Source organism: Hippichthys cyanospilos, chromosome 10 (assembly GCF_059441005.1).
Source record: "Hippichthys cyanospilos isolate Australia breed blue-spotted pipefish chromosome 10, RoL_Hcya_1.0, whole genome shotgun sequence".
NCBI lineage: Eukaryota > Metazoa > Chordata > Actinopteri > Syngnathiformes > Syngnathidae > Hippichthys > Hippichthys cyanospilos.
Window position 1 is genome coordinate 17,736,051 of NC_142378.1, and position 22,753 is coordinate 17,758,803.

Genomic DNA, 22,753 nt, shown 5'->3' on the forward strand with positions numbered 1-22,753 from the left:
CTGCAAAAACTGGTATATTTTCCCTTTTTACCCATTCATGTGTGTGCCTTTTGCCAAGCTTTGTGGCGTGAAAGCAAAATGCTGTTTTGAACAACAGCTTTGAAAGCGGGGGTGGGGTGGGATTGTTGCTCTAAGTCTTACAAAGCTTATGAGGTCTGTTTATCCCCGTGTTTACAGTTTATCAGTGATGAGATGCTGCCCATCCTTAAGTATTGTGTGTGTGTGTTTATCTAAATATATATATATATACACACACACATATAGTGTGTGTATGTATAGTATATGACCAAGTAGTTAGTCTTAGAAAAAAACCTGAGGCAGGACTTTGTTTTGTTTGACTTTAAGGCAGTGCTTCCCAATCATATATTACACCGCCCCTTTTTTTTTTTTTTCTAAGTATTTTCAGGCACAGAACTACATAGTATTTGTTGTTTTAAATAATATAACCATGTGCAGGAAGGTTTTTATTTTAAATATACAGAAAGATGCTTAAAATAGACCATATATGGTCAGTTTTTTTAATCAACCAAGAAAGCTGTATGTAACTGGATGGACACCCCCCCCCCCCCCCCAAAAAAAAAAATGCAATTAATGTAATGGCTGCAAAAACCACATCAGATTTGTCCATTTTCGCATGGGGAGTTCGTCAGCCTAAAAGAATGACTTTTGTATTTTGATCATTTTATTGCAAACTGTCTTGAAAACATCCATCAACAAAAACGTGACAACTATAAGCAATCAGTGTTCAATAAATACAGAATGACAATGTCTCATAAATATATTTGGCATGATGCAAAAGGAGACGGGAGGCCACTAATACTGCTCAACTGCCATTAGCAGGTTTGGTCTGCGGCGAAATGCTCCGTGACGGAGGTTCAGTCGACATTCAAAGTGTTTCTTCAATGAAGGGAAGGGGGGAAAAAGTGCTTGTCACCGGCGACCTATGGGTGGAGGATGAAGATGAAGGTTGACGATGATGAAAATGGTAAAGGTCACAGATTCTGGCAGCACTGCACTCTGGGCCCCTTGTGGCCGTCGCTGGTCGGCGGCACGCTGATGTCCACCACGTTGTTGCCCGGGGACTCGTCGTGCGCGCACCGCTCGGCCATCTGCTTCTGTGAGACGATGCGGTAGATTTCTGTTCAACCGCAAATACAGTATACGGTTAACTACACGTGATAACTTGACCAGGATTTTGGATGCCAACTATGATCGCTGATCAGCGAATTTAAAGATAACGCATCACCTAAAAATGTGGAAAAAAATGTTTCCATTGGTCTTTCGACACGTCTCGACGACCACCATGAGGTGGTAAAAAGGTTTTTTTCCCCGCATTCGGCGTGATTTTTTTTTTTTTTTTTTTACGACTTATCGCAAGTTTTGTGCTTCCCCAAGTCATTCACTGCCATTGGCAATTATATTTCTCAATTACATATTTTTCAGCGGGGATGAGTAGAGTGTCTGATTCTGCAAATGTCATACATTGTACATACAAACATTGTCATACATTGTAAATGTCATGCACAGAAACAATTTTATTGATGCACAAGCACCAGTAGATGACAACAACACTCATTTTAAATATAAGATCAACACTGTTGGAGAGACCACTGGCACAAACGGCAGCATTTTGTAAAGCCACCTTTATTTTTTCCTACCGCTGACTATATATGGTAATTTCGTAATGTGAATCTTTCATAAGTAGAGATGCTTAAATAGCCTAATCCATTTCAACATCCCAAAAATGCCGCCAAACCCTTTAAATTAATATAATTATAAAAACGGTAAATACATATTGGAATGACATTAGTGAATAATAAACAAGACATATCATGTAAAGACTTTTTTTTAAATGCTCCTGAACCATTTATTACATCATCAATTAATCAAATTACAGCAGTTGACAATATGAATGCAATTCACTTGGAGATGGTGCTGGTGTGTTGGTCTTTTTAAGACGTCCAATTTGTACATTTTTCATCTCACATTTCTTGTGATCCAGGAATCCTTTACAAGTCCACAGGAGTAATAATTATTTTTTGATTGTTTAGAGCAGTGATTTTCAAACTTTTTTGGCCACCGCCCCCTTCACCGCCGGGCCAAAATGCCAACGCCCCCTCTTTACCCCTTTCCAACGAACGCTAGAACGACTATATTGCTAAATGTCTCAAGAATTGGTTGATTCATCAATCACAAACAGTTTGAAGACTAAAAAAAACAATTTTAATAAACAAAAAAGGTTATCATTTATTCTTCAATTACAACACCTTGAACTGAACTTGAAATAAATTGTAAAACTGAACGAGTAACCATTAACAACTGTCCTGCCTAATGAGATGGGTGGGTTTGGTGCATTGCAATCAGACTGTCAACATCAGGATGAAGGTTTGTCAGGAGCAGTCTCAGATCACCGCGCTCTGTGATGTTAAGTTTGTTTCTTTGTTTGGTGAGGAGCCTTGTCACAGCGCTGAACCCCCTTTCAACCAGGTAGGAAGTCGGAAAAGCAATGAAAAACAACTTGATGGCTTTCCATAGGGTTGGATAGCGTTTTGGGATCGCTGTTTGCATCCAAAAGGCTTGGTAAGAGGTTTTGAACTTTGGTTTCAGATCCTCATCATTTTGCAAACTTACAAGTTCCTCTTCTAGATGGGTTGGCACTTCTGTGCTGGGTTCAGTGAACGGATCGATCACCCAATCAGGGATTTCAAGAGAAAATATGTCGTTAAATCTGACTGACATATCTCTGTAGAGTTCTGCTAAATGAGCGCAGTACACGGCAATGTCATCGTCCTTCACTCCCGTTTCCTTCTCCAAGTTAGACAAACAAGGAAACTGACGGAATTCGCGTCGTCCAAGGTTTCTGCTGTAGAGCTGTAATTTTGAGAGGAATGCTGAGAGGACGGACTTGGCTTTGATTAACGAAGTCTCATCACCTTGCAGCTGCAAATTCACTTCATTGAATTTGTAAAACATTTCAGTGAGGTAAGCAATATCTGTCTTACTCGATTTCAGTTTGTCGTAAAGCTCAGGATTGGGTTCTTGAAAAAAATCCAGAACACTGTTAAACAGTGTGTAAAACCTTTTTAAACAGTTACCTTTTGACAACCACCTAACTTCTGTATGGAGAAGCAGGCATTGAAAATCTTCGTCATTTTCAATACACAGCTGATGGAACAGTCGAGAATTGAGAGCATTTGCTTTGATTTTGTTGACTGCAGTAATCACAATAGATAAGGATTTATTTAGCTTCTCACTCAAATTCTTTGCCACTAAGTGTTGTCGATGGATCACACAGTGAACTGTGAGGACTTCCGGAACAGCTTTCTTCAAATAACTTAGAAATCCACGGTGGCGACCAACCATGGACGGGGCGCCATCTGTAGCACATGAGATGATGTTTATAAGTGGAATGCTTTTTCCCTGGAAATAGTCCTCCACAGCTCGGTACAGTGATTCTCCTTTGGTATCTGTTTCCAGGAGACGTGCAAACAATAATTCGTGACACAAAGATCCATCCTTGATGAAGCGTACATATGCAAGAAGTAGTGATTGATTTCCCGGAAGAGTGGATTCGTCCAATTGCAAACTAAACTCAGTTGTCATCAACATCTTACAGAGAGTCTCTTCGACGTTTTCAGCCATTTTGTCCACTCTTCGTTGAACTGAGTTGTCACTGAGAGGAATCGATTTTATGATTTGTTCAGGAGATTTGTGCAAAACTGTTTTAATAACCTCTTTAACTGCAGGCAGAATCAAGTCTTCTCCGATAGTGTGGGACTTGCCGGCTTTCGCTATCAGCAAAGAAATGTTGTAAGAAGCCTTCAGACCGTCATCTGAATTTTTCGATGAGGAAATAAACATATTCATTGTTTTTCGCTTCAGAAATTGATCTCGAAGAGTTTGAAAGAACGCCAATGTTTTACCGGATTTATTGGGATGAATCTTCTGTAAATGTTCGAGGAGCCTAGACGGCTTCATTGCTTCATTTGAAAAGTTTTTCTCACAAACCAAGCACATGGGTTGTTGCGGATTGGTCGGTGATTGTATAAATCCATACTTCAAGTACTCTACAGAGTATTGCCTGCACTTCTTTTTCGATGTTCCTGAAGCTGCCATGGTTATCCCTGAAAAAAATGCAAACTGTTTTTAGAGCCAAAAAATTTCGTTTTTAGATAGCATTGAGCTTACCGTCTAAAATGATTTCTGTCGTGATGATGAGAAAATCGCGCACGTATAGTTGCTTTCTGGCAGCTATAAAAACTGACTTGCATCTGGAGAGAAGCTTAAATAAATAGAAGACAGGCGCCTCAGATATTATTCGCTAATTTCGTTTCTTTAAATAGACCAATGCGCAGTTCACCTCGAATCATAAAAATTGATAGCTGATGCATTAAGCCGGTCGCTGTGCGCATACGTCTGTGGTTAAGCGTTGCCGGCGCGCTATTGTGTGCTCCTCTGCGGCTGACTGGATGGTGGTGGTTTCCCCAGTCGCCTGCATCGACGATAAACTCGCGACAGTTAGTGATATACGGTATATGCGCGCTGCTCGTGAGCGCTCGAGCAGACAACGTTTCTTGTTTCAATAAAGCTTGTTTTTTGTCGACTTTTTATTACAGACAATCAATTTTTCCGGTCTTTCTACAAACACCAACGTCACATTTCAATGTAAGTGCTCAATCGCCCCCCTTCACTATTTCAACGCCCCCCATTCGCCTGTTTATTCGTCAGCGCCCCCCTGAAAGTTCACACCACCCCCCGAGGGGCGGTACCGCCCACTTTGAAAACCACTGGTTTAGAGCATGGAAGTTGACTTTAGTTTGGGGTCATGCTAAGTGCTTCCTGTGTGATGTCATTGCTCAAGTGCAAACGATATGCTAACAACGCTAATGTCACACGTGGCAGCCAAAGTAGATGTTACATATGTGTTTTTATGTGAATATGTACAATGTTAGCCATAGCTATGGTCAATTTGTTAGTTCTATGGTGTAAATTGGTTGGAAATGTTTTTTTTTTTTTTTTTTTTTTCAAGTGGGAAGTTTCTATTTTTCTTTAACCATGTACATAGTAAAATGTTTTATGTTAGGAGGAAAAAATGGCCAAGGACTTTTGATTTGGATATGGCGTTGATCTTACCTGTTAATATGTTCTTGAAGGCTTCTTCAACATTGGTGGAGTCCAGCGCTGATGTCTCAATAAACGACAGCGTGTTCTTTTCTAAGTTGGAAGAACATTCAAAGTCAGCACTTATTTTACAATAACCCTAACTTCTGGGCATGTGATTTTACCGGCAAAGACCCGCGCCTCGTCGGTGGGCACGGCCCTGAGGTGTCGCAGGTCGCTCTTGTTGCCCACCAGCATGATGACGATGTTGTTGTCGGCGTGGTCCCTCAGCTCCTTTAGCCAGCGCTCAACGTTCTCATAGGTCAGGTGCTTGGCGATGTCGTACACCAGCAGAGCGCCCACCGCTCCCCGGTAGTACCTGACGCAGGTAAATAAGATCAACTCCTCTCCTCGGGAACAAAACGTTTCGTCCCGAGCGGGGGAGAAGTGGGGATACTCACGCCGAGGTGATGGCTCGGTAGCGCTCCTGCCCGGCCGTGTCCCAAATCTGAGCCTTGATGGTCTTGCCGTCCACCTGCAGGCTGCGGGTGGCGAACTCCACCCCGATGGTGCTCTTGCTCTCCAGGTTGAACTCGTTTCTGGTGAAGCGTGACAGCAGGTTGCTCTTACCCACCCCGGAATCGCCAATCAGCACCACTGTAAGCAAGAAAAATTTGACTATTACGATCTCATTTGAGTCCGACTATATTTTGTCTCCTGTGGTCGCCTAATTGAAAAAAAAAATAGTCCTTTGGCACCATCTGCTGACATCTTGGTGGAATATGTTCAGTTGGAAATGCTTTGCTGCTATTTTGTGGGCTCAAGAGATCGTTGTAGAGGAAAATATGAGGAAGGTGAAATCTGAAGATGAAAAAATGATTGCAAATTGATTCATTAAGTCTCCCTCCCGGTTAATACAAGCGGCACATATTTTTGTAAGTCCTTTAATGTTATTTATCAAGTTGAGGAAAATAAAAATGAAAACAAAACTGTGCTGAACCATTAAAAAAATCTTTATGTTGACAAATGCGTTTTAGATATCAATGGTAAATCTTTTTGGTGACAACAAGCCCAAAGCAAATGCCAATCCATATTTCAGTTGACACAAAACTCCTAGTTAAAATTTCCCATTGGGATAATTTAACATTAAAAAACACATACTGTACACACCTATAGAATTAATTGATTGAAATTGAGGCCAAAGAACTGTTTTTGTTCAACTTCATTTTTGAGATGTTATTCCTCAGAGTTTAAAGATTTCAAATCTCAGATGATTATTTTTTGGGGGGCGGCATCAATGGGCATGAGGCATTACTTTAAAATATATATAATTACAATTTACAAAAATATCACAATAATATTCATATTCAACACCTATATGTTTCCAATAATGCGCATGATGCAACCACAAAAAATGCCATTAAGATTACTAATAATCAACAATTCAGCCCTGTAATAGACAAACACAATATTAATCAGCCCCATGAGGGAAATTTCAGTGCATTCAGAAAGTTTTTACAGCGCTTCACTTTACCAACATGTTTGTCATCTTAAGGCTTCATTCCAAAGTGCATTAAATGAATATCTTACTTCAAAATTCTACACACAATATATAATTATGACAATGTGAAAAAAAAAGTTTTTGGGACAATTTTTGAATTCATTAAAACAGAATACAAAGAAATCCCACTTTCATAAGCATTCACAGCTCAGGTCCGCCTGCGGTAAATTCAGATGATCGGAGATGATGTGGAAAGGCGCACACCTGTCTATATAACGTCTCATGGTCGACTGCGCATTTCAGAGCACAAACATCAAGCATGAGGTCAAAAGAATTGACTGTAGGCCTGCAAAGACAGGATTGTCTTGAGGCACAGAGCTGGGGAAGAATACAGAAAAATGCATGCTGCTTTGAAGGGCCCGATAAGCATAGTGAGCTCCATTATTCATAGATAGAAGACGTTTGGAGCCACCAGGACTCTTTTTAGAGCCGACTGACAATCCAAACTGAGCGAGCGGGGAAGGAGGGCCTCAGTCAGGTAGGTGACCAGGAACCCGATGGTTACTCCTCTGTGGAGAGAGGAGATCCTTACAGAGTGACAACCATCTCTGCAGAAATCCACCAATCAGGATTGCATGGCAGAGTGGTCGGATGAAAGATACTCCTTAGTAAAAGGAACATAGCCACCCATGTGGAATTAGTCAAAAGGCACCTTAATGACTCTCAGACCACGAGAAACTACATTTTCTGGTCTGATGAGACAAGGATTGAACTCTTTCATGTGAATGCCAGGCATCAAGCTTGGAGGAAACCAGGCACTGCTCATCACCAGGCCAATACCATCAATACAGTGAACCATGGTGGGGTCAACATCATGTTAGGAGGATGTTTTTCAGCAGCAGGAACTGGTAGATTAGTTTGGGAAGAAGGAAAAATGAATGCATGATATATGAATGATATATTCTGGATGGAAACTGCTCCAGAGTGTTCTTGACCACAGACTGGGGCAAGATTCATTTTTCAGCAGGACGACCTGAAGCACACAGTCAAGGTTTCAAAGAATTGGCTTCAGAACCACTCTCTGAATAACGCAGAGCGGCCCAGCCAGAACCCAGATTTGAACACAAACGTATCCTATACAACCTGATGGAGCTTGAGAAATACTGAAAAGAATTATGGGCACAATTGCCAAAAACTAGGCGTGCTAAACTTGTGGCATCATATTCAAAAAGACTGGAGACTCTACAGTCATTGCGGCCAAAGGTGGATCAACAAAGTATTACGCAAAGGCTGTAAAGCCTAATGTAAAGGTGATTTCTTGGTTTTCTATTTGTAATGCCTTCAGAATATGTGAAGAAAAAAATCGTTTTCACAGTCAACTGTTTGTTGTGTATTGAAATTTGAAGTCAGAGACGAATTTAAAACACTTTGGAATGAGGCTGTAACATATAAATGTAAAATTAGTGAAGCTCTGTGAATATTTTCCGGATGCGAGGTAACTCCTCACTGAAACTGCTTTGCACTAGAAACTGTCAAACTGCCAAATGAACGAGCGCAAACTTTTCCAACACCTCAGGCAAAACACATAAAAGTCAATTGACTAATAGATCCATTAGCCTAAATCTTTACTTCAAAAAACATCAAATATTTTGCGGTTGTTCAGAGGTGTGCTGCCCCTATGGTCCAGGGGGACTTGCTCTTTGAATTTTCACAGTGTGAACATGAAGACGTCAATAAACTTTTGAAGGTATTGAGTACGAGTTAGCAATTAGCTAGCCGCGGTCAATATGACGACACATCACATGCAAAGATACGAGCGAAACACAAGCTGTACGTAAATACAATAACGTCAGATGCTGGTAATCGGATATATAATGTTGGTACAAGATGACACGTTTGAAAAGTCGTTAAAACGTAAAAAAAAAAAAAAACGAGACCTGATGCTACTTAGCATGCGTGCTAATAAGCTGATGTCGCTGTTGCAGCCACATAAAGAGTCATTTTTTCTTGGGGGGTGGGGGGGTTGTTTCTTTTTGTACCTTTGAACAGGAAATCGTATTCGTCGTCTCTGTTCGCCATGCTCTCATTGACTGTCAGTCCGTCTTTTAGTGAATTATGCAAGGACGAAGAGAAACTAGTCACCTATCCGGCCGGCCGGAAACATGCGTTGACGTCACATTGTCAGATGGCGTCAGCGGAAAAGCGCTCCGTCATCAACCAATTACATAAGGTTTTAATTTAGCAACGCCACCCTGTGACTTAAAAAAGAAAGACGATTGAGAAATATTGCATTGGAACAAAATATCCCTATTAATAATTAATAAAACTAAATTACTTCAACTTGATTAGATTATTGTTTTGACAATAGTGAGCTTAAATAATGGAAAACTACATGAAAAAATACAAAATACGGGTAATTAAAAATCTAACTAATTGATTTGATACATATATGATATTTTCTGTCAAATGTAAGGACATATTTTGTCACTATATTTTATCATTACATGTCGATATTTCTGTTTGTGACGGTATTTTATTTTAATTGTATGTTATAGAAAAAAGATTACTACAAAATAAATACATCTCACAATTGAATGGAATCATTTCAAATGTTGAATATAGTAACAGTGTCTATGTGATGTACGAAATAATTATAAAACCTGAAGCATAATTGAAAAACTAAAACTATTTTTTGCATGAAGGCATTTTAAATTTAGAAGGAAAATCTTTTTTTTTTTTTTTTTTTTACTTTTTTGGGGGGTGTTTTGGGGTTGTGGCTTTGACCCCTCGGTCAATGTGACCATGTCATAGAGTCCTTGAGCAAGATAATTACTCTTGATGCATTATCTTCAGTATGTAAATAAATTGTAAGTGTAAAGTACTGTGAGTACCAAAGGTAACAAATGATGTTATGCAACAGTAGCATCAAGAGAAATACTGACAACATACCGTAGCATCAAGAGAAATACTGAGCATTTTTGATACAATTAAAAACATGGGAAAATATGGAAACATGATGTCACCAAATGTTATGAAAGAATGACGATGACTTTTAAAACAAAATGTTTGCAATTATTCAATCAACAAATGATGCCAATTTGATATTTCAACAAATAATAAGTAAAAAAATAGAAACGCGCTACAGTAATCTGTCATTAATCTGTCATTAAATATTGCCACAATGATGATTGAACACTTTATTGAACTCATTCAAATTAACCGCAGCAAATCAAGAGGAATTCCTACTATATTTTTAACTCTACATCCCTAGTCTTGATGTGTTTGTGTGAAAAATCTAATTTAAAAAAAATTATGTAAACATTATAAGTTTTTATTTGTGTTGGCACGCTGGAAGAGAAAAGCCAGTATATCCAGTTTGACTAGTTTAACTTCTGACACAATAAAGCCAGGTGCTTTCCAGCCTTTGGAAAGAAAACTTCTGAGACATACTCACACATGCAGTTTTCCCTTGAACCACTCCCAGGTAGGGCAATAAACTATATCTTTGACTCAACTGATTGCCAGCATCTCACTTCGATCGAGGACATGCTTCAGTGTTGATGCTGAGAGAATCTGCATCCATGATGAACAAACGACAGCTGCGGCCCTTCATGGTGCCATACTACGAAGGATACCTGGAGAAGAGGTCCTTTAAAGATAAGGTAAGGAAAACTGGGGTGAATTATTTCCATCCATCCATTTTCTCCGTAGGCTTGCAGGTGGCTATCCCAGTTGACTTGGGGCAGTAGCCAGGCACACAGAAACAAAACAACCATTTATGCGCCCAATCACACCTAAGGACAATTTTTAGGATGTCCAAAAGACCAAATGGTTAATGGTGAATTATAAACAGCAACAAGTAGATAACACTGGTAATTTTGTCAGGATTTCAAGACAGTCATTTTGACCTAGTTATGACATTATTGTATGGAAAAAAATGCCATGTAAAACTAGTGGTTTTATAGATTATGCACCCTCAATGCAAAAACATTTTTTCTTTGAAAATACTCATTGATGCATCAGCTGTAAGTGCTAACACTCTAAAAATCGATTGAACTGCTTCTCCTGCTGCTGCTGTCTTCATAATGACATTGTAGCAATGTTTATAGTGCTTGATAATAAAGTAAAATTCACAAGTCAAGTCAAGACAAAAGTCTTTGTTTTTGACATGTGAACTGTAATTGCAATAAAATAAGGCTTTTCATATTTTTTTCTTTTTATAGTTTCAGGCACTTTGATGCACTTGGTTATTGTTTCTTCTTTTTAGACTAAACTGTAAGACGTAGAAAAATAATTAGCAGTTGTGGAAAGTTGGTTCATATTGCTTTTTTTTTCTTTTTTATGTTAAAAAAGGATCCAGGTTTAGGTATACTGATACAATTTTTATTGAGAAGCACTAATTTAGGCCATTATTCACCTGAAAGATGTGCAGTTGTTTTTCATTTTTTCACTGAAATACAACAAAAATTGGATTGGCCCAATCCAGGTCTCAGTGGCTCTTACAGTATTCAGGTTAAATATTTTTATTTGTGTTTGTCTCTTAATTGTGGTGGAACAAGACAATATAGAGCGAGCAGTGTTTTTTTTGTTTGTTTGACAGCTTGATGCACCAGGAAGTAGTAGCAATATTTGTTTGTGGGTGCTAAATATTATTGAAATGATTCCTTGGCTTTTAGACAGTTACATAATGCATGGCTTACATGTTATCTTTTACTCAAACAAGATCACGCTTGTAAAACAATCAGTTGTCAATGACCTCTTTCATGGTTTCAAATTAACAGCGATGCAACTATTGCATAAATCTGTCTCAGGCAAGCAAACTTTAGTGTTACCAACATTGTCCGGCCTCTAGGAAAAATGTTGCAAGTCTGTTTAAACTTTGTGCATTATCCATCCACTTTGTATAGCCACTTTTCCACAGTAGGGTCGCTTGTGACTATCCCCGCTCTCTACAAGCAGGTCACCCTGAACTGCCTGCCAGCCAATTGCACCCCTGAGCAGTATTTCGATCATTTTTGGGTCATTTTCTTCCGCATCATTCTTGCAGTATTTTACCTAATGGATGGCACACTGCTGGTAGTGTGATAACAAAGTGGTAATGCCGTTTTGAACTTTGACATGTAGTCACCATCTGTGCGAGCTCCCTAGTCCCTTTTTTCAATGCTTTCCCCTTGATGCAAAATGCCTTTGATGTAAGGATCAAAGGAAGGGACTATATTCTGCACAAGGGTTAAAGCCTTCTTAGGTGTGTGTGTGTGTGTGTGTGTGTGTGTGAGATGAAGTCACATAAGAGCAGCAAGAGACACATAATGAGCGTAAACTGGTCTGACCGTCTGGTGTTGAAACATGGCATGTTCCAACAACAACACAGTGATAAGTGCACCTGTATCGGTGGAAACATTTTACGCATGTCACGATAATGACACCTAATCGCTAGCTCATCCCCTAACACTCAAGATTATCTTATCTCGTTGGCTCGTTAGTTAGTGGGAATCTTGTGCGCGTAATTTCCATCATTGCTTAACGCACTCCCTTCTGTGTCACTGAAGAAATCTCGCAAGCTGTGGACCTGTTTGTGCGGCAACACGCTTTACTTCTTCAACGACAAGAGGGACACTGATGTAAGTCGTGTGAATTTAAGCTCCGACTCCAAATGTTATCGTCCAAACGGCTAGCGCGAGACCATCGGGATGTTGAATTCTGATACGAGTGCTGGTATTTCAACAGTATATTGAAAAGCTAGATATCAGCGGGCCCATCTCGATAACAGACGACAACACCGTGGATTGCAACTTGGAGGTAGCCAAACTTAACCTTCAGACCAAAGACAACGACATCAAAATCTCCGTGAGGAAAATTCTTGAAGTCACAAATAGAAACGATCTATATACATACGGGCGAGTCGATTTCATCAATCAATGGTTCTCTTTCCAGGCTCCGAATGCGGAGGCTCGAGAGCTGTGGAAAGGCTTGATTCAATCTGTGGCTGAGGTTTGCTTCACTACTCTCATGCATTCTAAACAGTTTTGGATTATGGATTTTTATTTGTTGTGTTTCATGCATTTGTGATGTTTTCTATGTGCTGCAGCTAACGGTTCCATCGACGCTGAACCTGCTGCCGGGACAGAAGCTCATGCTGGAAGAGGTAGTGAAAAAAGAGAAGGAAAGACTCCAAAATGTCCAGCAATCTTCTCTGAGTGATGTGGAGCCCTCAAAAGAAATGCCAGAGTGAGTTATTCATATTCATGATAGTAAACACCTATAAACAACGAGGGGCCTGTCATTCTATGACACTTTAATTGTGTACTCTAGGTGCAGGTATGAGAAGCATATGGCACAAACTCAACAATATGCCGTAGTGTGCAATTAAAACCACCATAACGTTAACATTGTAATTCTTTTACTGGAACTGTACACCAAACTGGTTTTTACATTGCACTGTGTGTGTGTGTGTGTGTGTGTGGGGGGGGGGGGGGCAGGTTTGATTATTTGATTATTATTATTATTATTATTGATTATTATTATTAGTAGTATATATATAATTAGTATTATTATTATAAGTTTTTTTTTAATCTGCTTTAGCTTACTTTTTATTCATTTTAGTTTTTTATATGTAGTATATATTTGACGTGCAAGATAGAAAAAGTCACATCACTTTGTCATAAATTACAGTAAACTAAATTTTCAAAAAAATCATTTGGCCTTTTGGATGGACATACAGCAATACCAAAATAAATGCATCTAAAATTAATTCTGAAAGCTAATGGAGGAGTCTTAATGATGAAACCTTAGATGACAGCTAAAAACATTTTGCTATAATTGTACTGCAGTTAGTTTTAGAAATGTAAGATCTAGTTTTGATTTTTTTTTAAACTTAGTTTTTATTTGATATACTTACTGGTATTTTATTGGAACTCAAATATTTTGTGCAATTTTATTTTTTCATCGATTTTCATTCATTATAATAACCTTGGTTTAGGTCAGTGCTTCTCATTTATATTTTGCAAAGCCATCCCTTGGAAGGAGTAAACATTTCGCACCCCTCCCACTCCTCGCACCGACGATAAATAAGCTAATTATAAAAAAATGTATAAATATACCTAAATTATACCCTTTTTCACATTAACAATAGAAATAATGCAATACAAAGCGATTGCCAACGACTGTTAACAACTTTTTTTACAGTGTTTCTACAGGTTACAAGTTAGTCTAAAACTGAAAAAAAAAAAATCACCAAGTGTATCAAAGTGCCTGAAATAAAATAGATGCCAATTCTTATTTTGTCGCATTTACACTTCACCTCACTATTTGAGGAGGACTGGTTTAAATACTAGCCGTTAGCATCTTAACATCGAATTCATTCTCCCGACGACAGAAAGTGACACAGCGGTACATAATATGTAGCTTTTTCGTTTGTCGGCACGCCAACTGTTAGCATGTTAGCATTGAATTACATCGTGATGTGGCTCCCTGCAGCTGTTTCCACCCGGTGAGCCGCTCGGAGGCAGAGCTTTTGCTGGAGCATCAAGCCAGCCGAGGGAACCTGCTGCTCAGGCCCAGCAGCGACGGCACCGGCTTCGCAATCAGCACCAGGGAGGAGATGAATGGGTACGTTACGCTTGCGCTTTCAATACAGTACACACAACAAGCACCTACCACAGCAGTACCTCCCAGCCTTTATTGTGCCAAGCCACACATTTTACGTTCCCACACTCAATTGTCAGCACTCTTAATGAAGTATGACTGGGTAATTTCCTGCGGTTGGTCTGATGATCTTTAATGGCACAGTAACATACCGAGACACAGGTGCTGGGAATCACTGTGTATGCCTGCATGGATGTCTATTTTGTTCTTTTTATTGTTATTCTTATTTCTAAAACTGGTGTCTGTGTTGTCGTACCATCAGGGCCATTTTCAAACATTACCGTGTGAGCTGCAAACAGGACGAAGGCTTCGTCATCGATGTGGATAGTCCTGTGAGTAGATCCTGCGATACGCACTTTGTTACTGGCATGCAATGAAAATGTCTGGGTTATGCAATGGGTCTACTCGACGCATAAAAACTTTTATACTTCGTAGGGTAAGGCAAGGCAACTTTATGCAGCACATTTCTTACATAAGCTGAATCAACGTGCATTAGAATGAAAAAGCGTATTTAGGCAAAAATAAAATGATGGCATTTAAAAGAAAGAGAAAGAAGCTTACCGACACTACTAAAAGAACAGTTTTAGAAAACGATTTTGGAAATTTTATTCTACAAATCCTTTGAAAACAATCATCAGCCTAAGGGGAAAAACAGCTTCTCTAAATTAAGTTGCTTTTCACATACAATTATGACCTTTAAAGACACATTTCATCACTTGCTGTCTAGAGAAAATCACAGCACCTGAGCTCAGACCTTGGGTGACATTCACAAGCTGAGCTGTGATTGGTCATCAACTGAGGCTTCAGCACGTGTGACGTCAGCAGTGGACAAAATATTTTTAACTCATTCAATACCAAAGACGTATTTTTACGTCTAATTGTATGTTTAATTGTATGTAGTTATCGGTTTGTTTATTTTTTTTCCCCAAGTGTTTGGCTAAAGGAGACACTAAAATATTTAGTACTGAATGAATCAACTATGAAAATAATTGAATTAAAATACTGAAGTACTGTAATAACTGATTTTAGATGCTAAAACAGTGACGATATATCGATTACTTCCCTTAGATATTCCTTAAGTACTACAGAAATTGATTTCTTTCTTCTTTATCAAGTACTAAAGAAATCAGTTACTTTCTTTAGTACATTAGTGCCTAAAATCACAGATTACTTCAGTACTTTAGTACATGCAGTAATCAATTACATTAGTACTTATTACCAAAAGTCATTGTTTTATTTCTTAATTAGCTAAAGTAATTTATTACTTTCGTTCTTACTTATCCAATTGATGACTTGAGTACTGATTAATTTTGTACCAGCCATTTGAGACCCTACTTTGGAGAAACAAAAAAAAAAGTGCCTGAGATTGAATGTCTGGACTCTTACAAAAATGTAAAAATATATCCTTGGGATTGAATGAGTTAATGAGACCCTCTATTCGACTTCGACTACTTATTTACAGATTTTTAAAAAATAATATTAGTGTAGAGTCCGAAAATAGCTGGCATTGAAGAAGTCAGAAGTATTGATTGTATTGCACATTTAGTCATCAAATTAATTCTTGACAGTATAATACTATTTTACTTTTACTTGGCAAAATAATTGGACTATCCCTTTTGGAGACGCAAAAAGACAAAAACATTTTTTTGAGATATTAAATTGACAAGAGATTTGACTTTACCTACCTTTACCCTAACCCTAACCCACCAAAAAAAAAAAAAAAATTTTTTTATATATATATATATATATATATATATATATATATATATATATATATATATATATATATATATATATATATATATATATATATATATATATATATTGTAGAACTTCCAAAATGGAGCAATTGTTAGTTCAAAAGTTGAACAATGGTGTGAGACTTCATCAAATCTCACAAGACTTCATTAAATCCCTCATGTGCCTCGGGCTCACTCATCTACGTGTGACTCATTTTAGTTTAGTTTCGTGTCTAGTTACACGTTTTTTAAGACTAGTGGCACAGTAAATAATAACTACGGGTAAGTAAAATTGGTTTGAGGTTCAAATGTGTATTGCCTGTCCTCACATTGATATTGTGTGTGTGTGTGTGTGTGTGCGCAGGTTCCTTGTGCGTCGTTGCATGCCATTGTCAAATACTTCTTGGAAGCGACACAAGGAGCTTTGATTCCACTGGTCAGGGAGGAAACCTATGAGCAAAACATCAGTGAGCATTTTCCAGTCTTTTCTACGTGCGGCATTGCCTTCTTTTTGGTGATTTTAGTATTATTATTTTTTTAATTTGCCTTTTTGGTTTGTGCAGCATACATTGGCTTGGATAACGAAAATGGAGAGAAGAGCGTGCGCGGCACCTCCATGCACCTTACGGCGCCATCTCTAAAGTCCAAGCCAGGTACAACAAACACAGTCCAAGTAAATACAGAAAGAACAAACTGCTGATTAAACAGCTCTGGAAAAAAAAATAAGATCACAAAAAATAAAAAGCATTGGACCATCATAGAAAAGCTCTTTCCTATGAGGGTTGAATTATACAAAAGCGAACCAAAAAAACTAATAATGCCTGACAGAAAAAACTTCACTGCAGTGTGTGAAAAAAATCATTTGAGAGTGTGAAGAGCCAATTGTTGCGGTTGTTTTGCACTCAAAAGCTTATCATTGAGTGACACTTGTCAACACTAATAATAGCCTTTGTCTATTTGTTTCCACAGCTTTGCCAAGAGTGCTGAGTGAAGACGGGGAAGAAAATGTCTATGTGAATGACAACAGTGAGTATTTATCATCTTGTCTTATCTCTGACAGGAGTGGCTTCATGTTTGTGCTCTTACTGACTCACTGCTGTCATGTTTCACAGGTAACACAGATAGCACAGTGCCTGGTGAGTCATTTTTTTTTCCCCCATAGAGACCTTTTTGATTGGAATGTTTCCACTGGCTGGCCAGAAATAAATGCATGGCATTATCCCCTGAATTATTTATGTGCTGTAGTTTTATAAATGTGCCAGTAAGATTTTGCCGCAAAACAACTCATTCCAGAGACTGTTTTAATAGAAAGACAGATACATTGATATATATATATATATATATATATATATATATATATATATATATATATATATAACAGGAAAATGAATTGATGGAAAGATGTCTTTATTTATAAAACACTTTAGAACAACCGTTTCTGTATAAAAAGTCCGGTAAATGAAGTAACATTTAGTCCTACAAGAACTACGGTATTTCCCCATGTATAGTGCACATTTTTAATAAAAGAGCTTCAAATATATCACAAATCGGATTTGAAAAGTCTTATTTGTCGTAATATTTTGTTTTTTAAATCAATCCGCTCCGGAATGGCTTTCATGATTTTTGTCATATTATGAATTGTGTTTTACATGTAAATTATTCCTAGCGCTTCAGAAACACTACATGAAATGTTACAATACATTACCTTTCCAGTGAGGTGATGTTCCGAAGCAAAAATGGCAGCAGAGGAGGAGGGAATAACAGCAAAAAAAAAAAAGGACAACTTTACAAAGCATTTCCTTCGTTCCTGCCGTTGTAGTCATATCTCGGGCTTCCGCACTGTGTTCATGTCATCTGTAGTAAGCCCCTATTTGTGTTCCCGAGAAGCGCAATAATATCTGAGCAGCCATATCAATGAGCAGTGGAATTTCATGTTGCGTTTAATTGAAATGGGAATTTTGAGATTTCAAGTTTTCTTTCGTTCTCTTTTATATGCTCAGTAATTTTCCCAATATGAAGAAGAAAACTGTACAGAAGCTTATAACAATAGATTTCCCCTTGGTTTTTCTCATATTTTTGTTTCACCAAAAGCGAGTGATGTCACAGATCTGTTTTGTTTAGAGTTGAAGGGCAAAAATAGTAGAAAAAGAAGAACATGAAGTGGTGCGCAATAAGAGGCACATGTGGCAAAGTGCTACTTGTGTATCGGTGCCACATCAGTACCATCTGAAAGAGTTGTCTCAACTACTGGGGACATACTAACAAAGTCAAGGGCATGCTTGAAATAAAAGAATGTGGACATGCAAGAATGTTTAATGTGCACTCATAGATGTCAATGTTGTGTGGCTTCTGAAAAAGAATGAATAGAATTTGTCTATTCTAATAATTTCCTTCTGATTTTTCAGTCATTGTTAATATGTCTCTTTTTTTTTTTTTTTTTTTACAAATACTGCCCAATATATGACACTACGTGTCGCAATACGCATTTGCCGTATCGCAATATATCGTAATACACTTTTAAGACACAATACCCAACAGCGGCTTGAGTTAAAACTCTTGGTGCGCATCACGCATGGGCACAGGCTTTTTCTTTTTGAAATCTGCCTTGGACTATCTGGGGTGAACGTAGTACACAGGGCGCTTGTGTTTTAATGTCAAAGAAATGCGATTTCCTGTCTGTGCAGAGCCCGAGAGCAAAACACCCGGAAAATCCCTGAAAACTCCGACGCCCGCCCCGCGCAGGTTCGCACCATCTCCCTCGCCGCCCACTGCCACCAGGTCCAAGCATGGAAGGGAGCAGAGGCTGAGGAACCACACCGACCCGCACGGCCAGAGTACGTCTGCATTCTTTTTTGACGGTAATCAACAAGCACGCACGTCACGAATTATTTTGAAGAACCCAAATCATAATAGCCCAAAGCCACTGAACGTACTTTCACATAGAAGCCATGTCTGTCTTTGAATGGTAAACTGCGTTTCCACCTTAGGTTCTTTGGCCGAGACACTGCCAAGGTTCCTGCAATGTTTAAAAGTACCGCCCCTAAGCAGGGTTTTCTTTTGGCACATTGAATAACCTCAGAACTTGAAAAATGAAGACACCATAAGAATAATAAAGGAATCCTTGTGTTTGAATGATGGTTCAATATGACAATTTGACTGACAGTTATATCGCTTCCTCCTGCAGCCATATCGGAACTCAAGCTAAGGTTCGAGAAGAGGGCCAGGTGTGTCGACTGATCATGTGCGACCGCCGCGACTAACCAATGTGAACGTCTTTGACGACGCGTCTCGCCAGATGACGACCTGCCGCACTTTTCCTCCCTTCCCTTGGACACGCTGCTGCAGACCGCCGTTAACGCCCCTCGCACGTTTCCAGGCTGCTGTGTGTCCTATTTGAACAGGAATTGTACATATGTGACAGTGGGCACGGATGTACATACAGCCCACATATTATTGACTATAGTTTTTTACTAGATGCAAATTGTTGAACTTGATGTCAATAAAAGTCAACAAGAATAACTGTTTCATGTTTTCTTTGTGTGTGTGTGTGTAGATACGTAGATAGATCGATCGACAGACAGACAGACAGACAGACAGACAGACAGACAGACAGACAGACAGACAGAGACAGACAGACAGATAGATAGATAGATAGATAGATAGATAGATAGATAGATAGATAGATAGATAGATAGATAGATAGATACTGTCGCTAGCTAGCTATAGGAGTTAAAAAAAACAACAACAAAAAGAAATACTGTACACTTGTTTTTGTCTACCTGATTGGGCGGCCATTTTGATACTTGGTGTGTCAACTATAAATGAAATCACAGATGCTAAGGTCTGACTTACAAAGCAAAACTTACTGATTGCTTTGTCTGAGTACTACACACAATTTCCATATGTCCATCTAAAATTCCACCTACTGGGTTCTTGGTGAATCTTAAAAAAAAAATAATAATAATAAAAAAAAAAAAAAAAAAAATATATATATATATATATATATATATATATATATATATATACTTAGTTCATTATACTCTTGAAGTCTCTGAATGCTGAATGACCAATACCAAACATTATATAGGAAGTCACTCTCCTGAATTATTAGTGGATTTAACTTGAACTTTATTCTTGTTCTTTTCAGATTGTTTGCCTTCATTTCAATTGTTCCTTAAATTCACACACAGTTAAATTTAGAGTAGAATTAACTTTATAATTATCTCTGAAATTAGTTAGTGTTGATTTACCTGCCTTTAAAATTCTGTCAACTGTTTCAAGTGAGGCATGCACAATGGCCCATGGAATTTCTCTGTGGCTGTTTAATGACTGTTAAAGCCACTATTTTTTTTCATCCGTTAAGTATCGGTGAACATTGTTCTGCCTTGGCAGTCTTACATTGGAGAAAAAAAAAATCAACTGATGAGAAAGAGACCAACAAGGGGCAATCACAGTACATATTACATTTGCCAAAACGTTTTCCGTAAACCAGTGAGATATATATATATATATATATATATATATATATATATATATATATTTTTTTTTTTTTTTTCTTTTTCATATTGTTTTTCACCATATCACATCATTTGCCGCAACAAAATTCTTACGCTCCTTTTCTACCTCACTTTACTTATGTGATATTTTTGTTAGCATATGTAACTATTCCATCTCGTTTATACTCCATTAGTCTTATCAATTACCCCAACAAATTACCTTACTGATGGTTGACATGATAAAAAAATGCTACTGTATGATATAGCACATGACATTTAGTGTCACATGTGCACGCATCTTTAAATTTAACTATCGTATACAGTATATATATTTGATGACAGGTTGCTATAGGTGTGCTTACTGTTTGTAGCTTTAATGATAGCCGTCATACTTTTTCTTAATCCCTTGACTTTTAATGAAACCAAAGTGCTCTCACTTCCTTTATTACCTCAACTGAATGGTGACAGGTTAATATGAAAAGACAGTAATTATTCACAGAATGCGGCGTGGCATTTGAATAGCGTGTCAACGAAACAAAAGCTTTTCTAGCTGGTTGCGTCTTTAAAGCATCTGCACTAACTCAAATTTAGTTTTTCAAGTCCAAACATAGAAGAGGGTGACAATGAGGAAGTAAAGCAGAGGTCAAGGTGCGCACTGATTCCAAGAGCGTGCCAATCAGGTAAAGTCATACACCAAATGGAAATTTGGCGTCACTCCACACATCAACACTCATGCAAAAAGATCCTTTTCACTGATAAGGAACAGAGGGAAAAGAAAAGTGCACACTGAAAAGCAGGAATGAGGTTTGGGGAGTTTACTGGCGTATTTTACGCAGCCCTCCTCCTAAGACATCCAATGTCTCAGTCCTCTGATAACCAACAAAAAGCAGTAGTAAGGATTTTAAGTAATGTGGTTGAATATCATCTTAAATCCCTTTTACACTCCCTGTTCTGACCCTGTTCTTTACGCCTTATACCCTTCTTGCGAATTAATTATGCACGGTAGGAGGTAACATTGTGTTTGAAGTTTAATATTCGACACTCACTTTTCCAAGTCTCCTGTATAGAAAGCAGTTGCTGGTGTCTTGTTGCGATAACGGTGGCTCCATTTGCCACGGTGAGCTGAAGTTTAGAATCAAATTAAAAAATTAAACAGGGGGCAGTTTGTGTGTTTAACCTTTAAGTTCACTACCCTGTTGGGGTGATATAACCTTTTAAACCAGAGGCTCTCAAAGTAGGGTCCGTTATGGAATTATTTGAGCTAAAAAAAAATGTATACATTATTTGAGGTAAAAAAAAAGTATACTTTAGGGTAGTGAACTTAAAGGTTAAACACACAAACTGCCCCTCGTTTAATTTCATATATATATATATATATATATATATATATATATATATATATATATATATATATATATATATATATACATATATACAGTATATATACACACATACATATATATACAGTGACTGTATTTATGACTTCAGTAATTCAACCAGCTTAACCAGTTTGTGATGAGGAGGTGTGCAATTTGCAATTTTTATTTTTGGAAACTTCAGTATGGCTGATAAGTAATAAATGTACTTGTCACTTTGAATCTGTTGGTGAATAAAAATGGCACTTATGTTTGGCTTAAATGATTTTTTTGTTGTTTTGTTTCCATTAACATTAACATAACAATTAGTTTTGCTTACCTTCGAAAATTTGCTTTCCAAAAAGCTAAACGTTTGAGAACCCCTGCTTTAAATGTTGAACACAAACAGTGCAGAGTTATAATGTGTGTATGTTTTATCATTCACATAAAACAGCTGCTAGTGCAGAACTGATATTTATTTATTTTTTTTTTTACGACTCAAATAGCTATGTCTATACTGCCCACAGGCAGCCACAGCTAGCAGCTAGTGACAAAAACTATATTTATGATATCATTATGACGTGCCTGTGCATTTTTATAGGAAAGTTCATATCGCACTGAGGCGGCAAACATTTGGCTGTTGGCGAAGGTAGCAAAATGCATGTTCTCATCAAGGTCGCAAATGTTCAAACATTGAACAACTGTTTTCAACGGCTTTAGTGATTTTTCTTATCACATGGACATTTTGATCATGTTCAAAATTCAGTTGAAATAAGAAAGGTTCAGGTGAAGGTCTGAACAACTGGCAAAACTTTGGCTAATCTTTGTGATCTTGAACAAAATCTACCAAGCACCCAACATTCGCTGCCTTTGAAAATACTGTAATCGCAATTATATTATTCACTGATTTTACTTTAT

General features: G+C 38.0%; 2 protein-coding genes across 6 annotated transcripts; one reads left to right on the forward strand and one right to left on the reverse strand.

The window, feature by feature from the left end:
* Positions 1-664: 664 nt before the first annotated feature.
* On the reverse strand, positions 665-8,785 carry LOC148417386 (ras-related protein Rab-11B-like). 4 transcript variants are annotated; one of them, XM_088425012.1, is made up of 6 exons: positions 8,641-8,785; positions 5,562-5,757; positions 5,286-5,479; positions 5,134-5,214; positions 4,189-4,282; positions 3,914-4,124 (listed from the first exon to the last, which is right to left on the reverse strand). In XM_088425012.1, the coding sequence occupies exons 1-6, from the start codon at positions 8,678-8,680 to the stop codon at positions 4,001-4,003; spliced, it is 729 nt and encodes a 242-aa protein (XP_088281138.1). In that variant the 5' UTR covers positions 8,681-8,785; the 3' UTR covers positions 3,914-4,000. The 4 variants fall into 4 exon arrangements, with proteins under 4 accessions (XP_088281139.1, XP_088281141.1, XP_088281137.1 ...); XM_088425013.1 differs by lacking the exons at positions 3,914-4,124; positions 4,189-4,282 and adding an exon at positions 665-1,115; XM_088425015.1 differs by lacking the exons at positions 3,914-4,124; positions 4,189-4,282 and adding an exon at positions 665-1,138.
* Positions 8,786-10,027: 1,242 nt separating this feature from the next.
* LOC148417387 (signal-transducing adaptor protein 1-like) lies at positions 10,028-19,503 on the forward strand. Of its 2 annotated transcripts, none has more exons than XM_088426310.1 (13): positions 10,028-10,263; positions 12,151-12,222; positions 12,329-12,448; positions 12,536-12,592; positions 12,690-12,829; positions 14,078-14,209; positions 14,508-14,577; positions 16,349-16,451; positions 16,548-16,637; positions 16,954-17,010; positions 17,097-17,120; positions 18,669-18,842; positions 19,169-19,503. In XM_088426310.1, the coding sequence occupies exons 1-13, from the start codon at positions 10,162-10,164 to the stop codon at positions 19,219-19,221; spliced, it is 1,194 nt and encodes a 397-aa protein (XP_088282436.1). In that variant the 5' UTR covers positions 10,028-10,161; the 3' UTR covers positions 19,222-19,503. The 2 variants fall into 2 exon arrangements, with proteins under 2 accessions (XP_088282436.1, XP_088282437.1); XM_088426311.1 differs by having other exon boundaries at positions 18,669-18,818.
* The last annotated feature ends 3,250 nt before the right edge of the window (positions 19,504-22,753 follow it).

What these genes read in the sequence shown, in the direction of transcription:
- LOC148417387 (XM_088426310.1), top strand. Translation starts at nt 10,162, where the DNA reads ATGCTGAGAGAATCTGCATCCATGATGAACAAACGACAGCTGCGGCCC. An exon ending in AGAGGTCCTTTAAAGATAAG is followed by an intron (nt 10,264 to 12,150) that starts GTAAGGAAAACT and finishes GTGTCACTGAAG; the next exon opens with AAATCTCGCAAGCTGTGGAC. An exon ending in AACCTATGAGCAAAACATCA is followed by an intron (nt 16,452 to 16,547) that starts GTGAGCATTTTC and finishes TGGTTTGTGCAG; the next exon opens with CATACATTGGCTTGGATAAC.
- LOC148417386 (XM_088425011.1), bottom strand. Translation starts at nt 8,680, where the DNA reads ATGGCGAACAGAGACGACGAATACGATTTCCTGTTCAAAG. An exon ending in ATACGATTTCCTGTTCAAAG is followed by an intron (nt 5,758 to 8,640) that starts GTACAAAAAGAA and finishes TCTTGCTTACAG; the next exon opens with TGGTGCTGATTGGCGATTCC. An exon ending in CTTCAAGAACATATTAACAG is followed by an intron (nt 4,125 to 5,133) that starts GTAAGATCAACG and finishes CATTTTTTTCAG; the next exon opens with GGATAACCATGGCAGCTTCA.